A 22,000-nucleotide genomic window follows, 5' to 3' on the forward strand; every position below is an offset into this window, starting at 1 on the left:
ATGGGTTGCTTCTAATTGCTAAAGATTGCCTGTGAGAAGTCAGCATATTACAATTAGGAAAGGGATTCCCCTCACACTCATTTAGTTACAGCTCAAACAATCTCAAATTAAGAGGAAAAAAATACAGATCTGCCAATTTAATTATATTTTGCTGCATTCAAAGAGCCATTAGTGCTGGCTGTGGCTGGTAACAGGCTCAGTTATCCTTGTGCCTTCTGGCCTTCCAGAGCAGCTGGCAGGGTGCAGACAGACTGAGCCAGCTGACTCTGTCCCACTGTGTTCAGAGCTCTGTTCAAGCTGCAGCCCCCTGAGTGCCAACAGCACATCCCCACCCTGCTGCTGGCCACAAAGGGAACAAGCTCTTGTTGACTTTCCTAAGAGTCCTGCACTGCCAGGGGAGTGAGTGGCTCCTTTAGTGATGTGCCAAGACACAGGAGGAACACAACAGGTCCATGTTAACAACTAACAATTACCAGTGAGTACTTTAGAAAGAATCCACGCTGCAGGTAGTCCCTGTTATCCAGGTATTACCTGACTAAAGCACAGGCAGCTGCACTGCCAGGTCTCAGTTATGTGCTGACACACACCTGCAGCACGATGGAAATAGATACACCTGGCTGCTGCTTCCCCTTGGCAAGGGACTCTGAAGAAGTCAGAGATCCATCCACTGCTGCTTCTTGTCAGCAGATGGCACTTAAGTAATAACAAGAAATTTGACATCCCATTAGACACATCTAAATCTGTAAAACCCTTTAGATGTGGTATTTTAAACACATTTCTGAGCATTGATAATTTCCTGTTAAAAAAGTTGTCAGAAGAAAATAAAACTAATGATCACCATCATTCCAAATCTCCTTTGGGCTCCAAAGCTAAAAGCAGCTCTGTGCTGTCTGTGCTCTACCTGATCAGTAGCTGCTTCTGTTTTTAATAAAACCTGTTAAACTGCAGTGAGAAAATGATCTGTCAAAACACAAAGGTAAATTCCATCAGCATTATGTTAACCATGGTGCTGTGCTATTTGTGAGAATGTTTGTTCTAGTGCCTTGAAACAGAATCAGTAAAGCAATATCTGGCAATTATCTGACTCAATCATGTCAGAGTCAAACACAATTAGGTGACCACACAACTGTGTTTAGCATAATAACCAAAAGCCTTCCTATCTAAACTCTGAGAACCATTTCAAGGAGCTAAACAAATTACTGACAGCAGTGAATGTCAGAGTGCAACTAGAACTTACTACTACTTCCCAACATTATCTCTCATTACCATTAACATTTTATTTTTGCTGTTGCTGATGCAATTAAATTCTCCCTCCTTCCATTTTCAGATCTTATTGTTGTAAATCTGTGTAATTTAATTCTAAAAGTCAGTCATTTCCAGGGAAAGGGCATACCCTGTTTGTGCTGCTTGAATTTACAGAGTTGATACTTCATTCTCAACTGGATACAAGAGAACTAAAATGTGATCTGCAGAGACATTAATACCCTGCTGTTATGCAGATGCACAAAGCAGAGATTGGGTTTGCATTAAAATTGGTTCTATGAACTTACATACTGTAACTTTCATTCCATGTTAATTATTTTTATTAATTTTTGTTTTGCACTGGTTTCTTTTCTTGCTTTTATGATACTGCTGCACTTTGCCTTATATGTTTATGGACTGTTGTGTCTTGGGGTTTTCTGTGTATGTTGCTGCTTTTGTTGTTTTTTTTTTTTTTTTAATTTAACATCCTAAACCCAGGTAATTTGAAATAAAATGGGATTGGCTTTTACAAATCAAAATGTCCAGAAATGTTTTTCAAACAATGCTTCAAACACAAAAACTCTACACTTTACCTCCTACATGAAAACTTTTGCTATGTCCATGGTAAGCAGGATCAAGACTTCAAAGAGGCATTTAGCTTCTTCCACTGCTTTTTAGTCTTTAAGATAAACCTACTGGTAAAATTCATGGCTTTGCTTTTGTTGTCAGAGGACAGAGCCTCATTATGAGCTGGACTGAACCATCCTTCACACAAGCAGGTCTGTGCCCCTCCCTGGATGTATCTCATCCTGACAAAGGCCATTCACTCACACTGCCCTGAGCAAAACAACTTCCACCACTGCTGTGTGCAGAGCTGCTGTGTGGCCATCATACTCACTGAATTACTTAGAAACATTCTTCTGGTTTTTGCACACTGATAATTTCCCTTCCTGAGAACTTTGCACAAGTGTTTGTACATTTAGGTTAAATTAGTAATGGTAAAAGAAGCTCCCCTTAGCATTGTTATAGATGAGGAGTTTCATGAACACCTCAGTTATACTTAAATTGTACTTGCAATGCATAAATATTGCCAAGCAACAGGAGACTTACATTTTCAGTCGCAATAATGCCTTATCAAACATTTAGTTTAATGCTTTTCAAACTTCATGAAATATCTTGGGCATTTTTAAATGTCCATTTATTGGGGTGTTTAACTATTTCCTTACAATGACTACAGGCAAAGTTTAGGGATTCAGGAGCTGGCTGTGAGAAAATGAAACAAAAACTCTAACAATCCCCCCACCCAATTCTTTTCCAAGAATCTCCCTTTTAGCTTTCAATCAAGTTTTCTTTTCAACCACAGCTCTTCATTTTTTTGAAAACTATCCAGATCTGCATGACATTCCTTTTAATTACCAATAATGGCACAGGTAGGAAGACTACAGTGGAGGAAGTCAAGACTTCCATTTATTTTTATATATTTTTTTAAATTATTGCACTCTACCCTCTTAATTATTGTTAAAAATTACAACAAGAAGAATTAGGCTATAGAAGATGGTGGGAAAGTCTTTCTTCTGCCAGCCATGCTCACATGGAGATGGTTACAGGGGTTAAATAACTCCCATGGTCATTACTTCTTAATGCCACTGGAGTTTTCAAATAGCTGTGTGAAATCAGACCTCCACTTACCCCTGAGAATTGATGGTTTCACTTGCTTTCTGCAACAACTGGGATAAAACAGTAAAAAGCTTTAACCGCATCTGGGGATCTCTGTTTGGCTGGAGACCCGTCTTTAGAACGAGAATAAAGTCATCCAGAGCTTCACCTATGACAGGACCTAGCAAACAAACACAGAAGGCTTTCTTCAGAATACCAATAAGTTCTTTATGGATGTTTCATATGTAGGTGCATTAAAATTTCTAATATAAGTGGTGTTAAAATAGTCCTTAACTTCCCACTCTTGCATGGCAGGTGTTGAGTTATCCATGTGGCACCGTATTAGGAGGTGCACAAATCCCCAGCTAACTCCCCAGGGTTCCCCCAGTTTTGGCCAGGGCAGCCTGAGGATCAGCTCCCCATGTCTCACTTAGCCAGCATGGCATAGCTCTACTACATTTGCCCAGGGAAGCTGCGGCTGTCCCATCCCTGAAGTGTCCAAAGCCAGGCTGGATGGAGCTCGGAATAACCTGGAATAGTGGAAGGTGTTCCTGCCCATGACAGGGAGCTGGAACTTGATGGTCTTTAAGGCTCCTTCCAACCCAAGCCATTCCATCATTTCATTACTCTGGAATGGATCTATCCATGACACCCCAGAGTTACTGGGACTGTCAATACCTGAGGGTATTTTGGCTCTTTTTGGAGGATTAATGCTGTTCCCTCATAACCCTGCAAGTCTGAGGCTATGCACAAAGCTTTGGTTTTCTTAAACGTAATGAAAAACTACACTGGATCTGGCATGACCCTGACACCTCTGGACACAGCAGACTTAAGTACATTTTTTTCTTCTTTCAAGTTCTTCCACATGCAACATTTGAGATGTTCATGACTCCCAGAGGCATAGGAAAGGGCTTGTTTGAAAGGATCAGCTTCAAAACTTGGATAATACAATTACTGCAGCAGCATTCCTTCTCCCTGTTTCAATAATGCTTATTTTCATCTTATGAGACAATCTAAAATATGATGTATCTTAGAAGCTATTTGAAATAAAAGTATCTTCTAAATTAACTCTTAAGTTTGTTAATATTTTCACATCCTATGATAGAATTCAACAAGAAACAAACAAAACTCTAAGCTGTTATCCCAACATTTTAAGAAGTTATTTTCCCACAACTGAAGGAAATTTGTGCTTTTCTCCTTGATAATGACTAACATCTGCCTGCTTTTAAAGAGGAAGAGTACATACAGACTACACATGCTTTATTCTGCAAGTGTAGAATGCTCTTTCTGCTCTATTTTTGCAATAAACTACTTTCCTTTAGGAACTTTTTCATCTTTGCATCCTTAAGATGCACATTCAATTCAACTCCACTAACTCAGAAAATCCTTCCAGAGGAGACACAACACTGGTATTTATGATGACAAGAATATTCCTCACACATGGGATGGACAGATTGAAGTACTCAAGATTCCAAAACAAGCTCAATAGCATTTAATAATATCTGGAAATTTAATGTTTAAAATAATAGTGAAAAAAACCCAAATCTTCACTGTCTAGACTGAAGCAATACAGGGTGTTGAACTGCAGTTTGCTAAATGTCTGTGCCAACAAATAGGTCTTTATTTTCACAGCATTTATTCAAGATTGCTTCATGTGAGTTCTGAGACATTCACAAGATACTACTACTATATCAAACTGATAACAGCAAATTCAACAGATGGAAAATAAACAAAATAAACTACATTGCTAATTTCAGCTTAAACATACGCTCCTGGAAAACAGTAAAAACTGAGAAATAAGAGTTGAGTAAAGCTGAATAAATTGATTAAAAACAACATTATGTGTGGGAATGAAAAGAAAGAAAAAAAATAGCTCTAGGAGCTGCTGTGTCAGACAGAAAACACAGACAATAGCATATTACCAGTGTTGGGTGCAAGCCAAAATGTTTGCCCAGACATTTGATGATTTATTTAGCATTAAGGAAAATAGAGACAACTGTCTAGAAGTCCCTCAGTCATGGAAATGGGAGCACAAATATACAGAAAAGTTGGCCTCTCAAATCCTGCACTGAAGTAACTTTTTGTTCTTTCCACAGATGAAAACCAAGAAAAGTACTTATGCTGGTTCCTGCACAAACCAACAAGTGGTTGCTTCACACAGGTTTGATGGGAGGTTTTTTGAGATTCAAAGATTAAATGCAGAAGATACATTTATTTAAAATATACCTGTCCACATTTAACTATGTGCAGTAGCCACAGTGATACTTCATGAAGTGACTGTCTCCATTCTCCTTACAACCAACAGAAAGGAAAAAACAAAAAAACAAGTAACAAATAATATTTCATTTTAATAATCTTAAAAAGTGTGTCTGGATGAAAAGCACTGCCTGTCACCATGTCCCTTGGTGCAGAAGGCAGCTGGGGAGTGTGGCAGAGGAGTGCTCCCTGTGCAGGACTGAAGGTGTGAGGTGAGATGTGCACAGAGTGTGTCACTCACCCCTGCACAGCCACCTGCTGGACAGCAACAGTGAGGAAGTGTCTGTTAGAGAGAGGGGGTGTCCTCTGAAAGACTAGTGAATAGATGGAATAAAAAGATGGATTTTTGGACACAAGCCACATCAGTGTGTTTCCCCTTAATCCTCACCTATTTCATTCACCTGAAAGTGCACTTTTCCTTAAGTGCTTTTAGCATTCTCCCTGCAGCCAGGAAATCTTTGGGAATTTGGGCTGCTTCAACATTTATTTTGCTTTCCATCATGTTCTTGTGAAGGTTCTAAACATTACACTGCTCATTACAAAACACAAGCTGTCTGCAGGCTCGTGGAGATTCTGACTGGAGTTTTTTTAGAACTAAATAAGTCATACCTGAATGGGTTGCAATGACCTCAAACTGCAACACTTCTGGGGAATAGCAGGTCCACCCTTCACACGACACTGAAACCCACTCCAGCAGCTGAATTATGTGCTGCTTGTAGAGACAATGGAAACTTTCCAATTGCTGCACTTCAGCTAATGAAGACATTGTTTTCTCCACCTGTTAGAACAGAGACAGGATACTTAACTGAAACCATTAAAAAACCCCGAAACGCCTTTAAAACTCATTCTGTAAGAACAGAAGGGACATGGGAAGATTTTCATAGTTTCTATTAAACAATCAAGGCTGATATTTAATGTCTGTCTATACTACATCCATTAACTTTTATTTGAAGTGAAACATTTGCCCTGATTTCAAAATGAAATCACCAGGAACACAGCAACCTAACAGCAAAATGAGAGAGTCTCTAATCCATGTGCAGACCTATCCAAAACCCAACCACATCATAAAAAAGGCTCTTAGAGGTTTTAAAGATGAAGTGATTTTTCTTCTTAATTTAAGAATGCTTTAAAGCATAAACATAGGAGGAATTTCTCACAATCCCAAGCCATGGCAGCTTCCAGAAACTATTGCTGTTGCAGGTAAGAGAAGACATGGCATTTCCCCTCTTCCCTTTCTCCCCCCAGTTCTATCTATGAAAGATAATAGTAGTAGCTGAGAAGGATCATTTTGAATTTCTCAACTCCTGTAGCTTACAAGTACCAAAACTCACTGTTACATCAGAAATCTCTTCTTCATATTTAGAGTTAAGACTATTCCATGAGACATGCAAATAAAACATGTACAAATGAAACATGTAAAAGAACTACTAAATGAATTCCAGACATGAGTATGCTTGGCAAGACTGCCTCTAGATTTTCCTAATCACTTGCAGCAGATGTGTTTCAAAGCAAACGAAAATTTGCTTTTACAGTTCCTGAAGGCTCCTACCAGAAATATAAAACTTCTCCAAGGAAGAGATTAAAAGCATGCTGGAAGCAGGATCTGTAGTCTTGGTGATTTCAGTAGACTGTGAATCCAGAATGGGGAGCAGGGCACTGTCAGGAACCTCACTAAGGAATAACATGTGCTGCCAGCAGGGCCAGTTCCAGCAGGGAAAGACGGACTGCAGTGCTGGAGTGACATCATTTGACTCCAAGTGCTTCAGTAGAACTACAAATTGTGCTCATATTTTTAATATTTTTAAGCTGAACTCAACCACACAAGTTAGCTCAAACATGTCTAGGACCTTTAGACTCTTCCAGACTAATCACTTGCCAAAGATGTTTTTATGGGAGTACCAGATGTGGAGAAAATAAATGAGAATTCTAAGAAAAAAATAAATAAATCAGGACTTGCTAAGGACAAAGGTTACTCTTAAAGCAGGTTTGCCTGCCTCAAGCACAACAGATTTCTCCTTTATGGAAGTATTCTGCCAGACAGACAAAACAACTCAGATAAATGAATATTTTACATATAAGCTACTTGTAAATTAATTTGAACATTTTACAGAATGTGTCAGGACAGAAACTTCCCCATTATTAATCCCACCATAACACATAACACACGAGATTTTTTTTCCATTGAACAAGAGATACAAAATAATACATTGTTCACATACGATTTAAAGTAAATTCTGTGGTTTCAGGAATGCAATTAAAAACAATAAAATAATAAATTAAATATGCCAGCAGACTGATGCATATTTTCTCATTAAGCAGTGTCTCACAGTTAAATAAAAATAAATAGCAAAGGTGATTTTCTCCCTCTGTTTGAAAGGTAACAAGTTTAACAACACAGTATTTTCCTGCTAATGTTCAGTGTGCTGAAAGAAGAGCCAGGATAGCACAGGGCACTGGTAATGAAACAAAACCTTATCTTTAGGTCACCAGTTAAATCCCTGACAAGCTCAAACCAGGAGCAGACTCTCCCAACTGATACAGCCTCAGTCTCTCTGGGGCTGTGGCCCACCCTCCTCCCCGTGCTCTGCTGTGCCCAGTGCTGCTCTTGGTCCATCCCCTCAGCCCCACAACCACAAACACGATGGACACAAAGCCAAAAGTCAGGCCACACCTGAGTGTTCACCACCAGCTTACAGCAGTTGTGGTCTCCACTATCTCAGTGGTCTTCTGTTCCCTTACAATAAAGCCTGATTTAGAGTTCTATAATGCAAATTTTTGAATAATTTATGTTTATGCTCAGAATCTTTTGAGTCTGAATACAGATTTCTTTTCTGAACAAAAAATTCATACTTGTACAGCAACTGTGATACTTTTGTTCTACATGTTCCTAAGCTCTTTTAACAGGGACTTCTTGCCTTCTCCAAGCTGTATAGCTCACTTTGAAGTTTTGGAATAATCAGTAACTGGAGAAAAAAATAAAATTCAAGCCACATTTGTCTTTGTGACAAATTTGAAATATTGCAATTATGTAATCTCACTGCCAGATTTTGTATGTGTCTAGCTGAAAGAAAGGCTAATGAGAAAAAGGATTCTCATCCAAAGTACTGTCAACTTAAAAAAATCATCTGGAACTGCAGGAACATCTTAAAGCTTCAACAATCTCAGGAGATTAAGTTTTGCGTTTATGAAAATCAGGATTTATCTCCATGAAACTGCTTTCTTCGTAGGAGCATGAAGCTGTAAGGTTTTAAACGGACATTGCTGACTTTATACCACAAAACATTCCAGATCCATCTGTCTAAGGCTTACCCAGACTGATTTTTTTTGTCTAAAAAAAAAAAAACAAGCAAACAAACAAAAACTCCAAACCCCTCCAAATCCCACTCTCCATAAGACAGATCATCATCCCACCCCTCTTTGACCTGTGAAGTCTTTTCAGTACTTGTTTCAAGCTTTGTTCCACTTTATGTCTTTCCAAAGAGCTTTCTTAGAGAACATCTCCTCGGAGGCAGCCTGTCAGCTCTGGGGCCATAAATACTGATGCTACACAGGCCTTTGGAATACCATGCCTGGGAGCAAGAGGAAAGGAAGTAGAATAGCCACTGCACTTAAGGTGTGTGTTTGAAAAAAGACAACTGGGAGAGGTCATAATTGTACTGCATGTGGATGGCTCGCTGATTTATATGATATTTAGCTCGGGGAAGAAAGAGGAAGAGAAAAATAAGGGGGTGAGATAATGCTGAGCCAAAAAAGCTCATCTATTATCTGGGCATGTACAGCTGTCCTTGATTTTAAAGCATTCCTGGGACATTTAAACTTTTGTTCCTTGTGGGGAGGTAAAAAGGTCAACTACTGTAAAATCTGTCTGATATTTGGCTAAAGATGAAAAAATCACTACAAAACCATCATGTTTTTAAGGCTAGTAGTACTCTTGACCTCTAAGTGAATTGTTCTTTAACAGTCAGAAAATAAATTTCAGTTTACTCCTGCATATAACCAAACATTCACAGTGACTTATATCCACTAAAAAGTAAACATCAACAGTTCAACCAGCACCACCAACATCGCCAAGGCAGAGTCCAAAACAAACATAAAATCCTGGACACTTCTTGTTCCAAAACTTTACCTAACTGTGGGCAGGTGGTTAATACCCACCCAAATAGAATGCTCCACTAGGCCCATGGCTGCTTCCACCCAGCTCCAGGATTCCCATCCTCCAGTAATGCACCTCAAGCCTCTATTCTGAAACCTCCCCTAAACACACTTATGGAAAAAGAAAATTATAGTTGTAACTGCAGCTACAGACCCATATGAGATGCTTTTGACCACCAAATACAACTGAATTCCAGGGCCTTTTCTGGAATGTATTTTAAGTCTATAAGCTTTTAATCAAAGTTATGAAGAAATATATCTCTCCAGGCTCTCCTGTCCCAAATTGTAAACCCAGCTCCAGACTTAATTCTGGTACAGTCTGTACTGTCAGAGATGCACAATCTCAGACTAGCCACAAATACTCCCCACAAAAATTATGGCTCTGTTTCCACAAAGTGTCTTATCAAGAGGAAAAGACAAGAATACAACAAAATATTAAACCAGCTCATACTTTACCTTTTCTTTAAGGTCCTGAGATGGTATTGCCATTATGGTCACCAAAACTTTCATTAGCTGCAAGCTAATTTCTCTGCAGTCTTCCTGGCACACTTCAATCAATGCTTGTACACAAGAAAGCAGCTGCTCCATATAAAAGACCTGTTTATTAATAAAAGCACATATTTATTAAGTTTTCTAGAAAATACAAGGTTTTCTTTAAAGGAGAGATATGGGAAATGACAGTAATAAAATCTGAGCACTGTATAATCCCTTACATTGGTAACATATTGGTAATTTTTTGTTAGTTCTTCTAATTACCTATATCCTACTTTTTATAGAATACAATATAATCTTCCTCCCACACTGTTTGTGTTTACCTTGTCCTGTTAACAAATTAAATGACCCTGCTCTTAATCACACAATGGTTCCAGTGGTGAATGGTGAATAAAAACATCAAAGCATTTTGGAGTGCTTACTAAATAGTACTTTCTCTGTCTGAAGTGCAATTTGTTAATTAATAACATATTTGCTGCAACTCTTTGAAATATTATTCCATGTTTGACTGTTTTGGATGAACAATGACAGCTAAATACATAAACCAAAAAAACCTGAGCCTTTGCTTTTATCTCAGCCAATTTATCTCATTTGATGCCATATAATTCATGTTATCTTGATCCAACTGATACCAGTTCAAGTCAATACTGTTGTTAGCTAGTTTGCCATGACTTCTATGATAAAGTGCATCAGATATCCATGAAGCTGTCAGGGAACAGAAGGGCCATTGTTACAAATTTACTCCCCAAAAATAAATCAAGTCTAGGAATAGGTTAACCATAAGTGTTATTAATCTCATGGACATGGTCAATCCTTAGCTAAACAGTGTCTGTGCAGCATTTGCTGGCTAAAATAGAGAGAGATTGTTTTCCAAGACTAAAGGCTGGAACAATTCTGCCAAACTTTCAGCTGCAGATGGATCTGACTCCTGGAGCCAATGCCAAATGGAAGTGGTAAGCTTAAACCTCACAGCAATTTTGCAGCTATACCTCAGGGAATTGTCATTTGAACAATCAGGTTATAGTCCTTCCACTTATATGAGCTCCTAATCATCACAGGCTTCATGGAGATTAAGGTTAATTCCTGCATCACTGGTACATATTCCATTAGGGAAGAAACCTAATGAGGGAAGAACTTGAAATGTATTTCTTACATTGGCTCAAAAAGACAATTAGGCCAGATTCAGTCTGCACACATGAATAACTGTTTAAGGGAAGCCTACACCTGACATGAAGTCAGAGTTCCTCAAGGCACAGCACTGGCCCTTTTTTGGTCATCTTAACAGCAAAGGTCTAACAAACTTCTGGTGGAATGAAAGACACGATTTAATTTGTGGGGAAACTACAGGGATTCCTCTTGTGCATCTCTAACAGATCTATTTCTACATTTGAACAGGGGAAGGAAAAAAAATCCTGCAGGTTAAAAAATATCCATTCTGTGTTTAAGAGAATCTCTTCTCTCCTTATATAGCAATGGATGGATATTCTTCAAATGCTAAAATAAAAATGGTCTTTGGGTTCAGCTATTACCTAAGAATACACTTGGAAGTAAATTTCTAATTGATAAAGGTCTTCCTTCTAGACTTTCACTTAAAGAGAAGTAAGCAAGCCCAAAAGTTTACAAAACATGCTCCTAAATATACACATAAAGTACTGGTACCTGCCTTTTAAAATGAAAAAGAAGAATGCAAAACAAAAATCAGATAACATTAAGAGGGCATCTTGAGAAACTTAAAATGCCAATTACAATAGACTATAAAAATTTTTCAGTAATTTTTACTGATGAGGATTGAAATGCATGATCTTGTCTGGATTGTGAACACAAGGAATTTCAAAACATGGGTTAAACTCTGCCTCAGGACCAGCCAGGGTAGTCCTTTGTTAGTACAACACTTAATAAACAGCTGCTTCTCTCCCTGCCTTGCCTCTTCATTTTCTTCCATTATATGAAGTCTTCTACAGCAGTTCTCAAACCTGGACCTACATGTGCTGAGGGGCTGGACTGTTGGTAAGTTTTTGAAAGCAGCAGATTTGCCCAGGTGAGCACAACACGGCCCAGGAAGAATGGGAAGGTCCTGTTTTGTCTCAGACACATGTCCACAACTACAGCCTCAGACAGGTGTGCAAAGGAGGGATAGGAAAGGGAGCGTTTAGGGAGAATAAGTGAAAAAGCAGTTTGGTCAAAGCCTGTATCCTGCTGTGTGTTCTGCAGCTTTCCTCACCTCCTCAGACCGCTGACAGACTCCAGCCTGTGACAGTGTGTTGCCAAGCTGGGCCACATGAGGCTGTAGGATTTCTTTTGGGCTACCTCGAATCACTGCAGCCAGAACCATCACACAGGATGCTTTGGGGGTCTGCTCAAAGGCTGGGGTGATCAATTTCAAAGACACCTTAGGGCTGACAAACGTTCCAATCAATTCTGCCGCTTTCACACTCTGAAAAAAGAACAGGAATAACTTGAGGATTTCCCTGAAAACACAAAGACCGTTCAACATATCATGGCCTTTTTCTTTTTATGATTCCAGCTGTTATTTTAAATGCTTCAGCAGTTGCCTTGTAGGCCTTTTCCACTCACTCAGTAATGATTATATGCATGAAGAAATTTTCTTGACATGTTCAGTAGGCACATAATAAGGCATTGCAAGCAGCCTTCCCCACATCAGACAAACTTCCATGAGAAAGCAGTGCCCAGAAACAAAGTGTACAACTTCCCTGTAATAAAGTTTCCAATTTAGAGTAACCAGATGTTGCACATTTAGTGGTTTAGCACTTTGTCCCTCAAATGCTGTTGTGAGGCTTGCCCTTAATACATCACTCCCTGTTTATTAAAAGCTGTAGCTCTAAAAACCTGAAGGAGGAATTTTTTGTTATTGTACTGTACCTTGAAGCTGACATTACAGATCCAGGTAAGTGTGGAAGCAATGCCATGGGGGAACTGCCCACTGCTTTCCATCTTACCACTTTAACTGAAAGGCTTAAATTACTGTGTATTCCCTGTGACAGGGACACCCTTTGCTCCCATTCCTGCAGACGTATCAGGATGTTGTATTCCACATGAAATACACCACACCAGGGCTGACTGCCTGACTGATGCCCAATGGTTACAATCATGTGCATGAATAAAGGAACAATCAACTACTGCAGCACTACCTGTGCAACAGGAACACTTTTTCCTATCCCATGGATTTAATGGTTGCCTCACTTCCCCAAAGATGAAAGCTTATCTCCCTTTCTCTATCATTTATAGTCTAGTGATTTAGCTATGAATTTTTTTTGCACCTAATTAATACTTGAATCATGCTAGTCTCAGGCTCTTCTCTAGGTTCCTGCATCCAGCAAGCAGAACACATTCTTCACATTTCCATTACATTCACATTCCATTTACAATGGAATTTGTAACTTGTAAGAGTAAGTTAAGTAGATATGTTTGTGTTATACATATGTTCTCTTCCTTGTGTAGAAACAGGAACAGAAGATTTTATCTCAAAATTGTAAAAGCATTTGTACCACCTGTCCTTCTTTTGCTAAATTTATCTCATGTCTTCAACTGCATCTGTTTTACTGGTTTGTTGATCAAAGTGTTGAAAGAATCTACTGTTAGTAAAAATCTAATTATTCCTCACAACCCTCCCACCCTGCATTTTCCAAGCATTACGTCAAGGATTCAAACACTGAATATGGGTATCACATGGAATAAACATCCCTCAATATATGGTTGGATTATGGAGCAGGGGGAGGTAAGTGAAATTAACTTGAAAGGGCATGACCTGCACATTTTTTTACATTGAATTTGTTGCCCCAAGGATTTTACACTTTAATCCACTGCTTATAATTTTCAGAGAGATTATTATCAATGCTTCATGGGCTTGGCATATAAACTAAACTGTATTTGAGTAACTCTACTATTGGTCCTCATACCAATAATAGAGGAATACATTTATTTTAACAGATCAGTGAAGTATAATGTGCACATGTTTTTAACATCCATATAAACCTGAGCCTGACCCTTCAGTCATGGCTAATTTCCAGTGACCTAAGGTAAAGCAAACCTTCAGAAGACAGACTGAAGACTATAAGGTCTTTATTCAGTGTACAACAGCTACTTTAACAGATCAAACTTACATTTTTAACCACTTCACTTTCTTCATCTGAGCACGCTTGGTACAAAGTCCTCAGCAGTAGCTCCATGTGCTGGGTGATGTGATCCTCTGCATGCAGCAATAACGTGTACAGCAGCTGGGAGGCTTTGACCCTTGTGCTTTCAACCCAGTCTGTCAGATCATGACAGAGACCTGGCAGGATTTTGGAGAGGTTTCTCGACACAAGTTCCCGACAACCCAGTCCTGGTCGAGTCTCTAGAAGAAACAAAAACAACCCAAAAAGAAATATCAAAGGAGAAGCCAATGCATAACAATCCTCAGAAAAGTTTAAAAGCTGCAAGGTAAGAGCTCTGGTTGTCTGCTTCAGCACAGAACAAAATATTCCAAATGCTGCTGAGAAATTTACCTGTGCAAGTGGCATCTCTTTAATATATACTGCATGCAGAATTAAAACTCCACACAGCTCTTTCAATTTCTGTATTTATTACTGGATGGTGATTTAGATTTCATATTTTAAAATGTTTACAGAAGGAGAAGAGAAAGAGAATTGAAATGAATGTGCGTCTTTACCCACTTTGGAAAACACAGCTTAATAATTCATTTTCATTTTGATAGAAACACAAATCCCATGAAAAATAAACTGAAACACACAGAGATAAACAGAAGAAAGACTTTTGCATGCAAATGCTGAGTCAAATATAATTTGGATGAGGAAAGAAAGTAGAAGGCACAAATAGTAGAGAAGACATGAGCTGCAGTAAAACAGACAATGTCAATTGTGCCCTCTAAAGGAAAAGGTTAAAAGTGTATCTGGCAGATACACAAACTGAAGGCAGAAAGGGCACAGAACTGTGGCTTGTACAGACACTGTGTAGTAGATCAGGCCAACAAACTGATTGTGTTTTAAAAATCACAGCTATTATCTCCTTTCTAATGCTTTTCCAGGAAAAGCAGCTTACTGAAGTGTCTCTTCAGTGTCTCAAAAATTGAATAATACATTTAAAATTATGATAAAAGAGTTGGGGGGATATATTTTTCTTTTCTTAAAATTGAATTGAATTTGTAACTACTTGTGGAAAGGGAGTTTTTGTGGTTATCTTCTGATTTCATACAGAACCCAAAAGTTGCAAATATATATTCCCTCTTTCAACAAAGGATGCAGATTTCTGGAGAACTAATAAACTTACCTTTCCCAACAAATGCCTACTGTACTGTCTCTGTAATCATCAAATTTACCTGTTAGTTAATTTATAAATCACTGAGATTCAGAAGAGCAACTTGACCAATATCACAAACATCTAACAAACATCCTGTTCTGGGCTTTACAGATAAAGCTGTGACAGCCCTTTCCGAAAAGTAGCAATAAGCTTTTTCGGGGATTTTTTTTCCTACAGTCTCCTTTTTTTTTTCTTAACACTGTATATGTTTATACGAACAAAATCTGAAAAGTTGTTCTTTGACAAGCACGATTTCATAATTGCCACTCACAATGCTCACATGCTGTTTTAAAAAAGAGACATCATTCATTATGAGGTGAGGTGTCAAAATACACCAAATATGTGAGTGCATTTTTTATTTCTGATACAGAGCTCTCCTGTAAATGCTCAGGAAGAAAATGACTGAGCTGTCTCAGGATATTTTCCTGCACTGGCCTGTGTAACTACAAATGCTAAAAGGAAAACTGACTAAAGTAAATGGTCTGAGAATAAAAGGCTTAGAAATACCTATGAAATACCTAACTAGGGAAAAAATAAAATTCAGGCATCAGGACATGAATTGCTGTTTCTTTTGTCAATGGAGGAAACATTTTGGATTATGAAAGCTGACAATGAGTAGCAAAAGGTCAAATAAAGAAATCAACTTGAGACAGCAAATACAGACTGGCATCCTATTCCACCCGAGGCAGAATTTTGTTTGAAGAATTTGGACCATTCTTTATCAGCAATTCCTTCATTTCAGATGTTCAAATGCAGGCATTTATCCCTGTAGCTACTCCTGTCAAAGACTTCCCTGCTATAAACTGTCTGCACCTGTATCCTGAGGCAATGAGTGCTGGGGCTCAGTGAGAGCTGTGCATTGCCTGGATGACACCAGGGCTCCCCCTGGTCCCCTGTGACCTGCAGGATCTGTCACTGGGAGATCAAAGCAGGGGCTCCTGTGGCAGGTCCATTAGTCTGACAGCTGGACAAAGCTACTTAAGTAAAGACTCACAGTTGGAAAAAAAATATTCCAGTACACTAAAGTCACAAGAAATGGCAACAAGGTACTAAAATACACCATTATCATATTAAAAAAAAACGACCAGTACAAACCCCTCTCACAAAAAACCCAAATGAACCAAATGCTCGAGGACAGCAAACAGAAAGGACACATATAATAACAATCATCCATCCACAGTCTGTGGTAGGATACCACAAAAGGTATATTAGTGTCTCTGATAAAGTTTTTTATCTGTATAATTAAACAGCCAATTATTCTTTCCTCTGATTTTTCTTCCATTTGTCATATCAAGCCTGACTATTAATAAGACAGACAACTCAGAAGTGAAGATAAACAGCAAGAAATGACACCTAAAAGTCACCATTAACTTGGGACTCAAGTCAAAAATTATCAGTCCATTTCTTTAAAATATTCTTTAGCTACATGTGGACATATATAAAAATACACACATACATGTCACATTCAAGCCTTGACTGCATCATTCTACCAAGAAAAATGCATGAAAATTCCATTTAATGTGGGGCTGGAAAGCTGCCCAAATTCATGAAGCATATTTATTGTGCTAAGAAGATTATCTGGGAGATCACATATCATTTATTTATGAAGTAATTGGTAGATGTCACTTTCTAAAAAGCCCCACCAAAACAACTTACACACACAAACCCCAACACACACCTAGACAAAACTGACCAAGGAAACCCCATCAGCTGTACAAATAGTAATCACTGTTCCAAGGACACTGAAATTAAACCTTTTATGACTTCCTTTATATCAAGTTCATGGCAAAATAAGTGACTGGAGCTCAGACACTCAACTTCATCAGTTGATGTCTGTTAAAAGGTTCTCTGACTGCCAGGAGAAGAAATGTTTCTGCCATGACTAGTGGAAGTGAAAGCGTTCCTCAGCATTTCCAAACCCCTGAGGTAAAATTATATATAAAATAAGGAGGAAAGAAGAAAGGTTGGGAAGGATGACAGATCAACTTGCCTGCCTTCAAAGCTAAACAGTTCTGTCAAACCAGTCACCATTATGAAGAGCTTCCCCTTTCATTCAAGCATTACTGAGTAAAACAACTTTAAACAAAAAAAAGAAGTGTAATTTCAAAGAAGAAAGAACTCCGGAACCCACTGTCATGGAAAGGATTTTGCTGCTGGGTATTCTGTGATGTGATTGTCATGTAGGCACAAGTCAAGCATGAACCTGTTCTTTCACACCAAAAGAGTTTTTGTTCAGTTAAATATGAGTATAGAAATCAATAAATGAGCCAGTTAAACTCTCTCTTCCCCCAACTCCCATATGCATATTTTTAAACATTAACTTTGTGAACCCAAGACAGGAAACAAGCTTCAAGCTACTGCAAACACAATGTTTGAAAGCCACCTATAAATCATATGGTATTAAAAAGTAAACTACCCATTCTGCATATCTTGGGTATAATAAAGGAAATTACTCAGTTCCCACATTCTTCATGTACACTGGCAGATTTTAGGTAGCATCCCAGTGTCTCACTGAGAAGTCTGAAATAATTTAATTGTAAATTTTTCTTCCACACCAATTATGTGGATCATTAATGCTGTGACCTGCACTCATTATTCAAGGGCTTAGCTCATGGGTTCTTCCCTCCTGCCTTCCTTTCCAGTCATTTCTGTGCCCGCTGTGCACTGGCTAATGTAGAACTTACTGCTGTTTCTGCACCACTGCTTTAATTTTTTTTCAGCATAGGCAGCCTCATTTACTTTCTTCAAAATGAATTACTGGATTACCAAAAAAAACCCACAAAACCCAGAAAACCCAGAAACAAATAAACAAAAAATTTAAGGTTACTGAACAATCACTTTTTAAAATTTAATTTTAATAGAAATAATTTAAATAATTTTATATATATTTTATACGTGCTACCTCTCCACATTAATATTACATACTGTAATGAATATTACACATCCTGCTCTGCTGTCAGTACTGCACTGCAGCTCTTGGAGATTATTCACAAAGCAAAAACCACTTTCACTGCAACACTTACCTCCTTTGGGATAATGAGATGGTGAAACACTAAAATCCATCTTATCCTTCAAATCGTCCTCATTCTCTTTCTCCCATTGCAAGCCTATCTTTTCCCAGTAGGTCCAAGCCAGTTCCCTAGATATAAAATAAGAGTTTTATACCACCATGCCCTCAGATAAAAACACTTTAAAATGAAACTTCTGGAAAAGCTGACTACTTGAATTCAGCTGGAAGGATGGGAAACATTCCTGCCATTTCACCTGGGTACACTGAGAGTTTATACTTCTTTTGTACTCAATGGACAGAGGCCTCTCCTCCCAAGGGATAATTCTGTCTCTGTCCACCCCTGTCTTTGTCTCTCTCACGCTTAATTGAATGTAGCATAAAAGGACAGTATAACAAAAGTTACTGAAGATAATGCTAACATTTTCAGTCTAAGAAAAAACAAACAAACAAACAAACAAACAGAAGCAGGGGTTTCTAGACATCTGTGAACTTAGGAACATTTTTTTCCATCTATTTAAGAGAGGGGGTTGAAGACAAAATGTTCCACTTACGTATTTTCAGGAATTTCATCAGTAAAGCTGCCAAGTAACAGAGGGATCAGTTTGTGAAAATATGAGTATCTGTCTCGTAGGTGCAACAACCATTCTCCAATGACAGTTGTCACAGCGTGTCGTACCTACAAGGAGACAAAAAAAAAACTATTTTAAAGGTGTCAGGAAAACAACAGAAAAATATTAAAAACAATATTTGCTTTCTGTATATAAGACATGGTGAAGCACGTCAATACTCTCAGAAGAAATTACAAGAACCCAGCATTTCCTCACTTGCAGGAAGCATCTCAAGGAACACACAAGGAATCCCACTCTCATCTTTCACTCTGGCTTAGTCAGTCTTAGACTGTTTGATGCACAAAAGCACAGCTCTGAGAGAAAGACAAGATACAGACCTAACTCAGAAAACTAAATTCTCATGGCTAATTCCTTCCTGAGAACGTAGGAAATGTACATTTCTCTGGAATTTGTAGCTTTTCAAGCATAGCTCCAGAAGAAAAATTTCTCTGTTCACTACAAAGGAAAGATTAATTTTAAAATTACTGGTCAGTTGTATCTTATAAAGGGACCCATACCATCTTTGTTAAGCATCTGAAAAGGCCAGAGAATCAAGGCCCAGAGAGATGTGACAGTGAATTTAAGACAGAATTGAAGGCACCCATTAGAACAAAAAGGCACCTATGGTGCTATTTTTTGGATTTAGTGCAAGAACAATGCTGATGACACACTGATGTTTACTTGTTGCTAAGCAGAGTTTACCCTAAGTCAAGGACTTTTGGGTGTCTCAAGCTCTGCTAGTGAGGAGCTGCACAAACAGCTGAGGGAGCAATGCCAGCACAGGTGACACGAGCTGGGAGGGAGCAAAAGGGGCTGTGTGGGCCTTCATTTCCACCTGGGATTAAACCATGACAGACATATTTACAGACCTCAGCTGAAAATGGGGGAAGCAGGGAGAGAACCACCAAGAGACCCACCCCGTGGGGATGAGTTTTAAACAGATTTAAAATAAATGTCAAGAAAGAAAAAGGACAAAAAGCACACCTTGGGAATCTCATCAAATAATCTCTGGGCCAGATGAGACAGGACATCATCCACGGACTTTCCATTCCCAAACTGTATCACTGCCCCAGTGGCCTGAATCACATCGACACGGACTCTGTAGTGTTGGTGGGAGATTGTCTGCATTAGGGGTTTTATCAGAGACTCTGACTGCATATGGAAGTGCTCTGTTGGGGCAGAAAGACAGAAACACCAACCGTGTGAGTTGCCACAGTGGGCAGGATCCCTGTCTGTGGTAGAGGGCTGGAACTAGATGATCTTTATGGTCCCTCCAATCCCAAAGCACTCTCTGGTTCTGTGTAGCACGGATATCCATGACACCAAACAGCTGTTGGGGCCAGCAGTGCAAGATGATTTTGGATGGATTTGCAGGGGGGCTTAATGCTGTTCAGTAATTCTATTTCTCTCTCTTTGTGGGTGACAGATCTGGAGCAACACGATTTTGTCCCACTATGAAGAGCAGCCTGACTAATGTTGCTGTGTTTATGTAGCAGGCAGCTTTAACTTTATACAGTATCGGAGCTGTTCACTGCCCACATACCCTCCCCTAGCCCCTCCTCCTGCTACTACCCACATATAACAGCTCAGCCCACACTCCTGCCATGGCTCTTCTCCAGCAGATCCTCCAAACCGTGCAGAGCACCCCTGTGAGGGTGTGTGCCCTCTCATCTCTGCGCCGCCCGCATCCCTGTTCCCTCCTAGCGCCCCTTCCTCAGCCCCATCACACACCCAGCGCTGCCCTGGGATGTCCCCATCCCCAGCCCCACCTGGCATGGCCCGGGCACAGGCCGCGGCACAGCGGCAGCTCTCCCGCCGGACCTCGGCATAGTGGTCCAGGAGCGTGGCCTGGAGCAGGCGGGCGATGTCGCCGAGGTATGGGGCCATGGAGGCGCCGCAGCGCTGCACCAGGAGGCTCAGCAGCTGCACCAGGCCCAGCCGCAGCTCCTCGCTGGGCTCGGCGCCCTGCGGCGGGCACAGCCGCTGCGCCAGCGCCGGCAGGAGCACGGGCAGCGCCTCGCAGGGCTTCTGGCCGTGGCCGAGCCCGTGGCGGAGCAGCTCCAGGGCCAGCTCCCGGCACCGCTCCGCCGCGTCCCCGGCCAGGCACCGCGACAGCGGCCGCAGCAGCCGCGCCGCGAACACCTCCTGCAGCACCGCGCCCGGCAGCGCCCGGCCCTGCAGCTGCGCGCGGATGTCCTCCAGCGCCCGCAGCCGCGCCGCCCGGCCGCACTCGGGCTGCTGGAGGAGGCTCAGGGGCCGCGCCAGCGCCTGCGACAGCTCGGCCGCCTCGGCCGCCGCATCCCCGGCCACGGCCCCGGCCGCATCCCCAGCCGCCGCCATGATCCGGCACCGCGCGGGGCCGCGTCGCCAGGGACGCGAGGGGCGTTTGCGACGGCGGGAGCGCTTTACGGCCGTGCCGGCGGTGCGCGGGGACAGCGCAGAGAGAGAGAGAGAGAGCGAGAGAGAGAGAGGGACAGGGACAGGGATAGGGATAGGGATAGGGATAGGGATAGGGATAGGGATGGGGACAGGGATGGGGACAGGTAACGGGGACAGGGAACGGGATAGGGACAGGGATGGGGACAGGTAACGGGGACAGGGAACGGGATCGGGACAGGGACAGGGATAGGGATGGGGACAGGTGACGGGGACAGGGAACGGGATAGGGACGGGGACAGGGATAGGGATAAGGATAGGGATAGGGATAGGGATAGGGATAGAGACGGGACAGAGACAGGGACAGGGAGAGCGAGCAGAATAGGAACAGGGCTAGGGAGCAGAGCCGGAACAGGAAGAGGGACACGGACGGGGACAGGGACAGGGATAGGGACAGGAACGGGACAGCGCAGAGAGCGGGAGAGGGACGGGGCAGGGACAGGGACAGAGACAGGGACAGGCACAGGGAGGGGAACAGAGGCAGGGACAGTGAGTGGGACAGCGACAGGGAACGGGTCAGAGACAGGAAAAGAGACAGGGACAGAGAGAGGGACAGGGACAGAGCGAGGGCACAAGGGACGGTGCTAGTTCAGGTGACAGCGGCCTCGCTGCCCTGCGGGCGGTCTCCGGACACACACTGGGGCTCGGGTCGGTACCGGCAGGAGGGACCCGCGGCCGGGCCGGGCCGGGAACGAGCGGAGCGAACCCGGGAGAGGCCGCGGGGGCTGCGGGGGCCGAGGGGAACGGGACAGCGCCGGGGACTCCGTGCCCGGCCACTGCCACATGTGTCACCTCCCCCTGTGCATTTCTGCGGGGATCACACTGCACGGGC

The 22,000-nt window shown here is 41.3% G+C and overlaps 1 protein-coding gene across 1 annotated transcript; it reads right to left on the reverse strand.

Moving 5' to 3' along the window:
• Window positions 1-2,922: 2,922 nt before the first annotated feature.
• On the reverse strand, window positions 2,923-21,072 carry DNAAF5 (dynein axonemal assembly factor 5; the record flags this gene model as incomplete). Its single annotated transcript, XM_083872293.1, has 9 exons — window positions 2,923-3,079; window positions 5,764-5,932; window positions 9,763-9,903; window positions 12,020-12,232; window positions 13,920-14,152; window positions 18,138-18,253; window positions 18,676-18,800; window positions 19,717-19,901; window positions 20,502-21,072. The coding sequence occupies 9 exons, from the start codon at window positions 21,070-21,072 to the stop codon at window positions 2,928-2,930; spliced, it is 1,905 nt and encodes a 634-aa protein (XP_083728419.1). The 3' UTR covers window positions 2,923-2,927.
• Window positions 21,073-22,000: the final 928 nt, after the last annotated feature.

Source organism: Zosterops lateralis (assembly GCF_965231275.1).
Source record: "Zosterops lateralis genome assembly, chromosome: 15".
Taxonomy (NCBI): Eukaryota; Metazoa; Chordata; class Aves; order Passeriformes; family Zosteropidae; genus Zosterops; species Zosterops lateralis.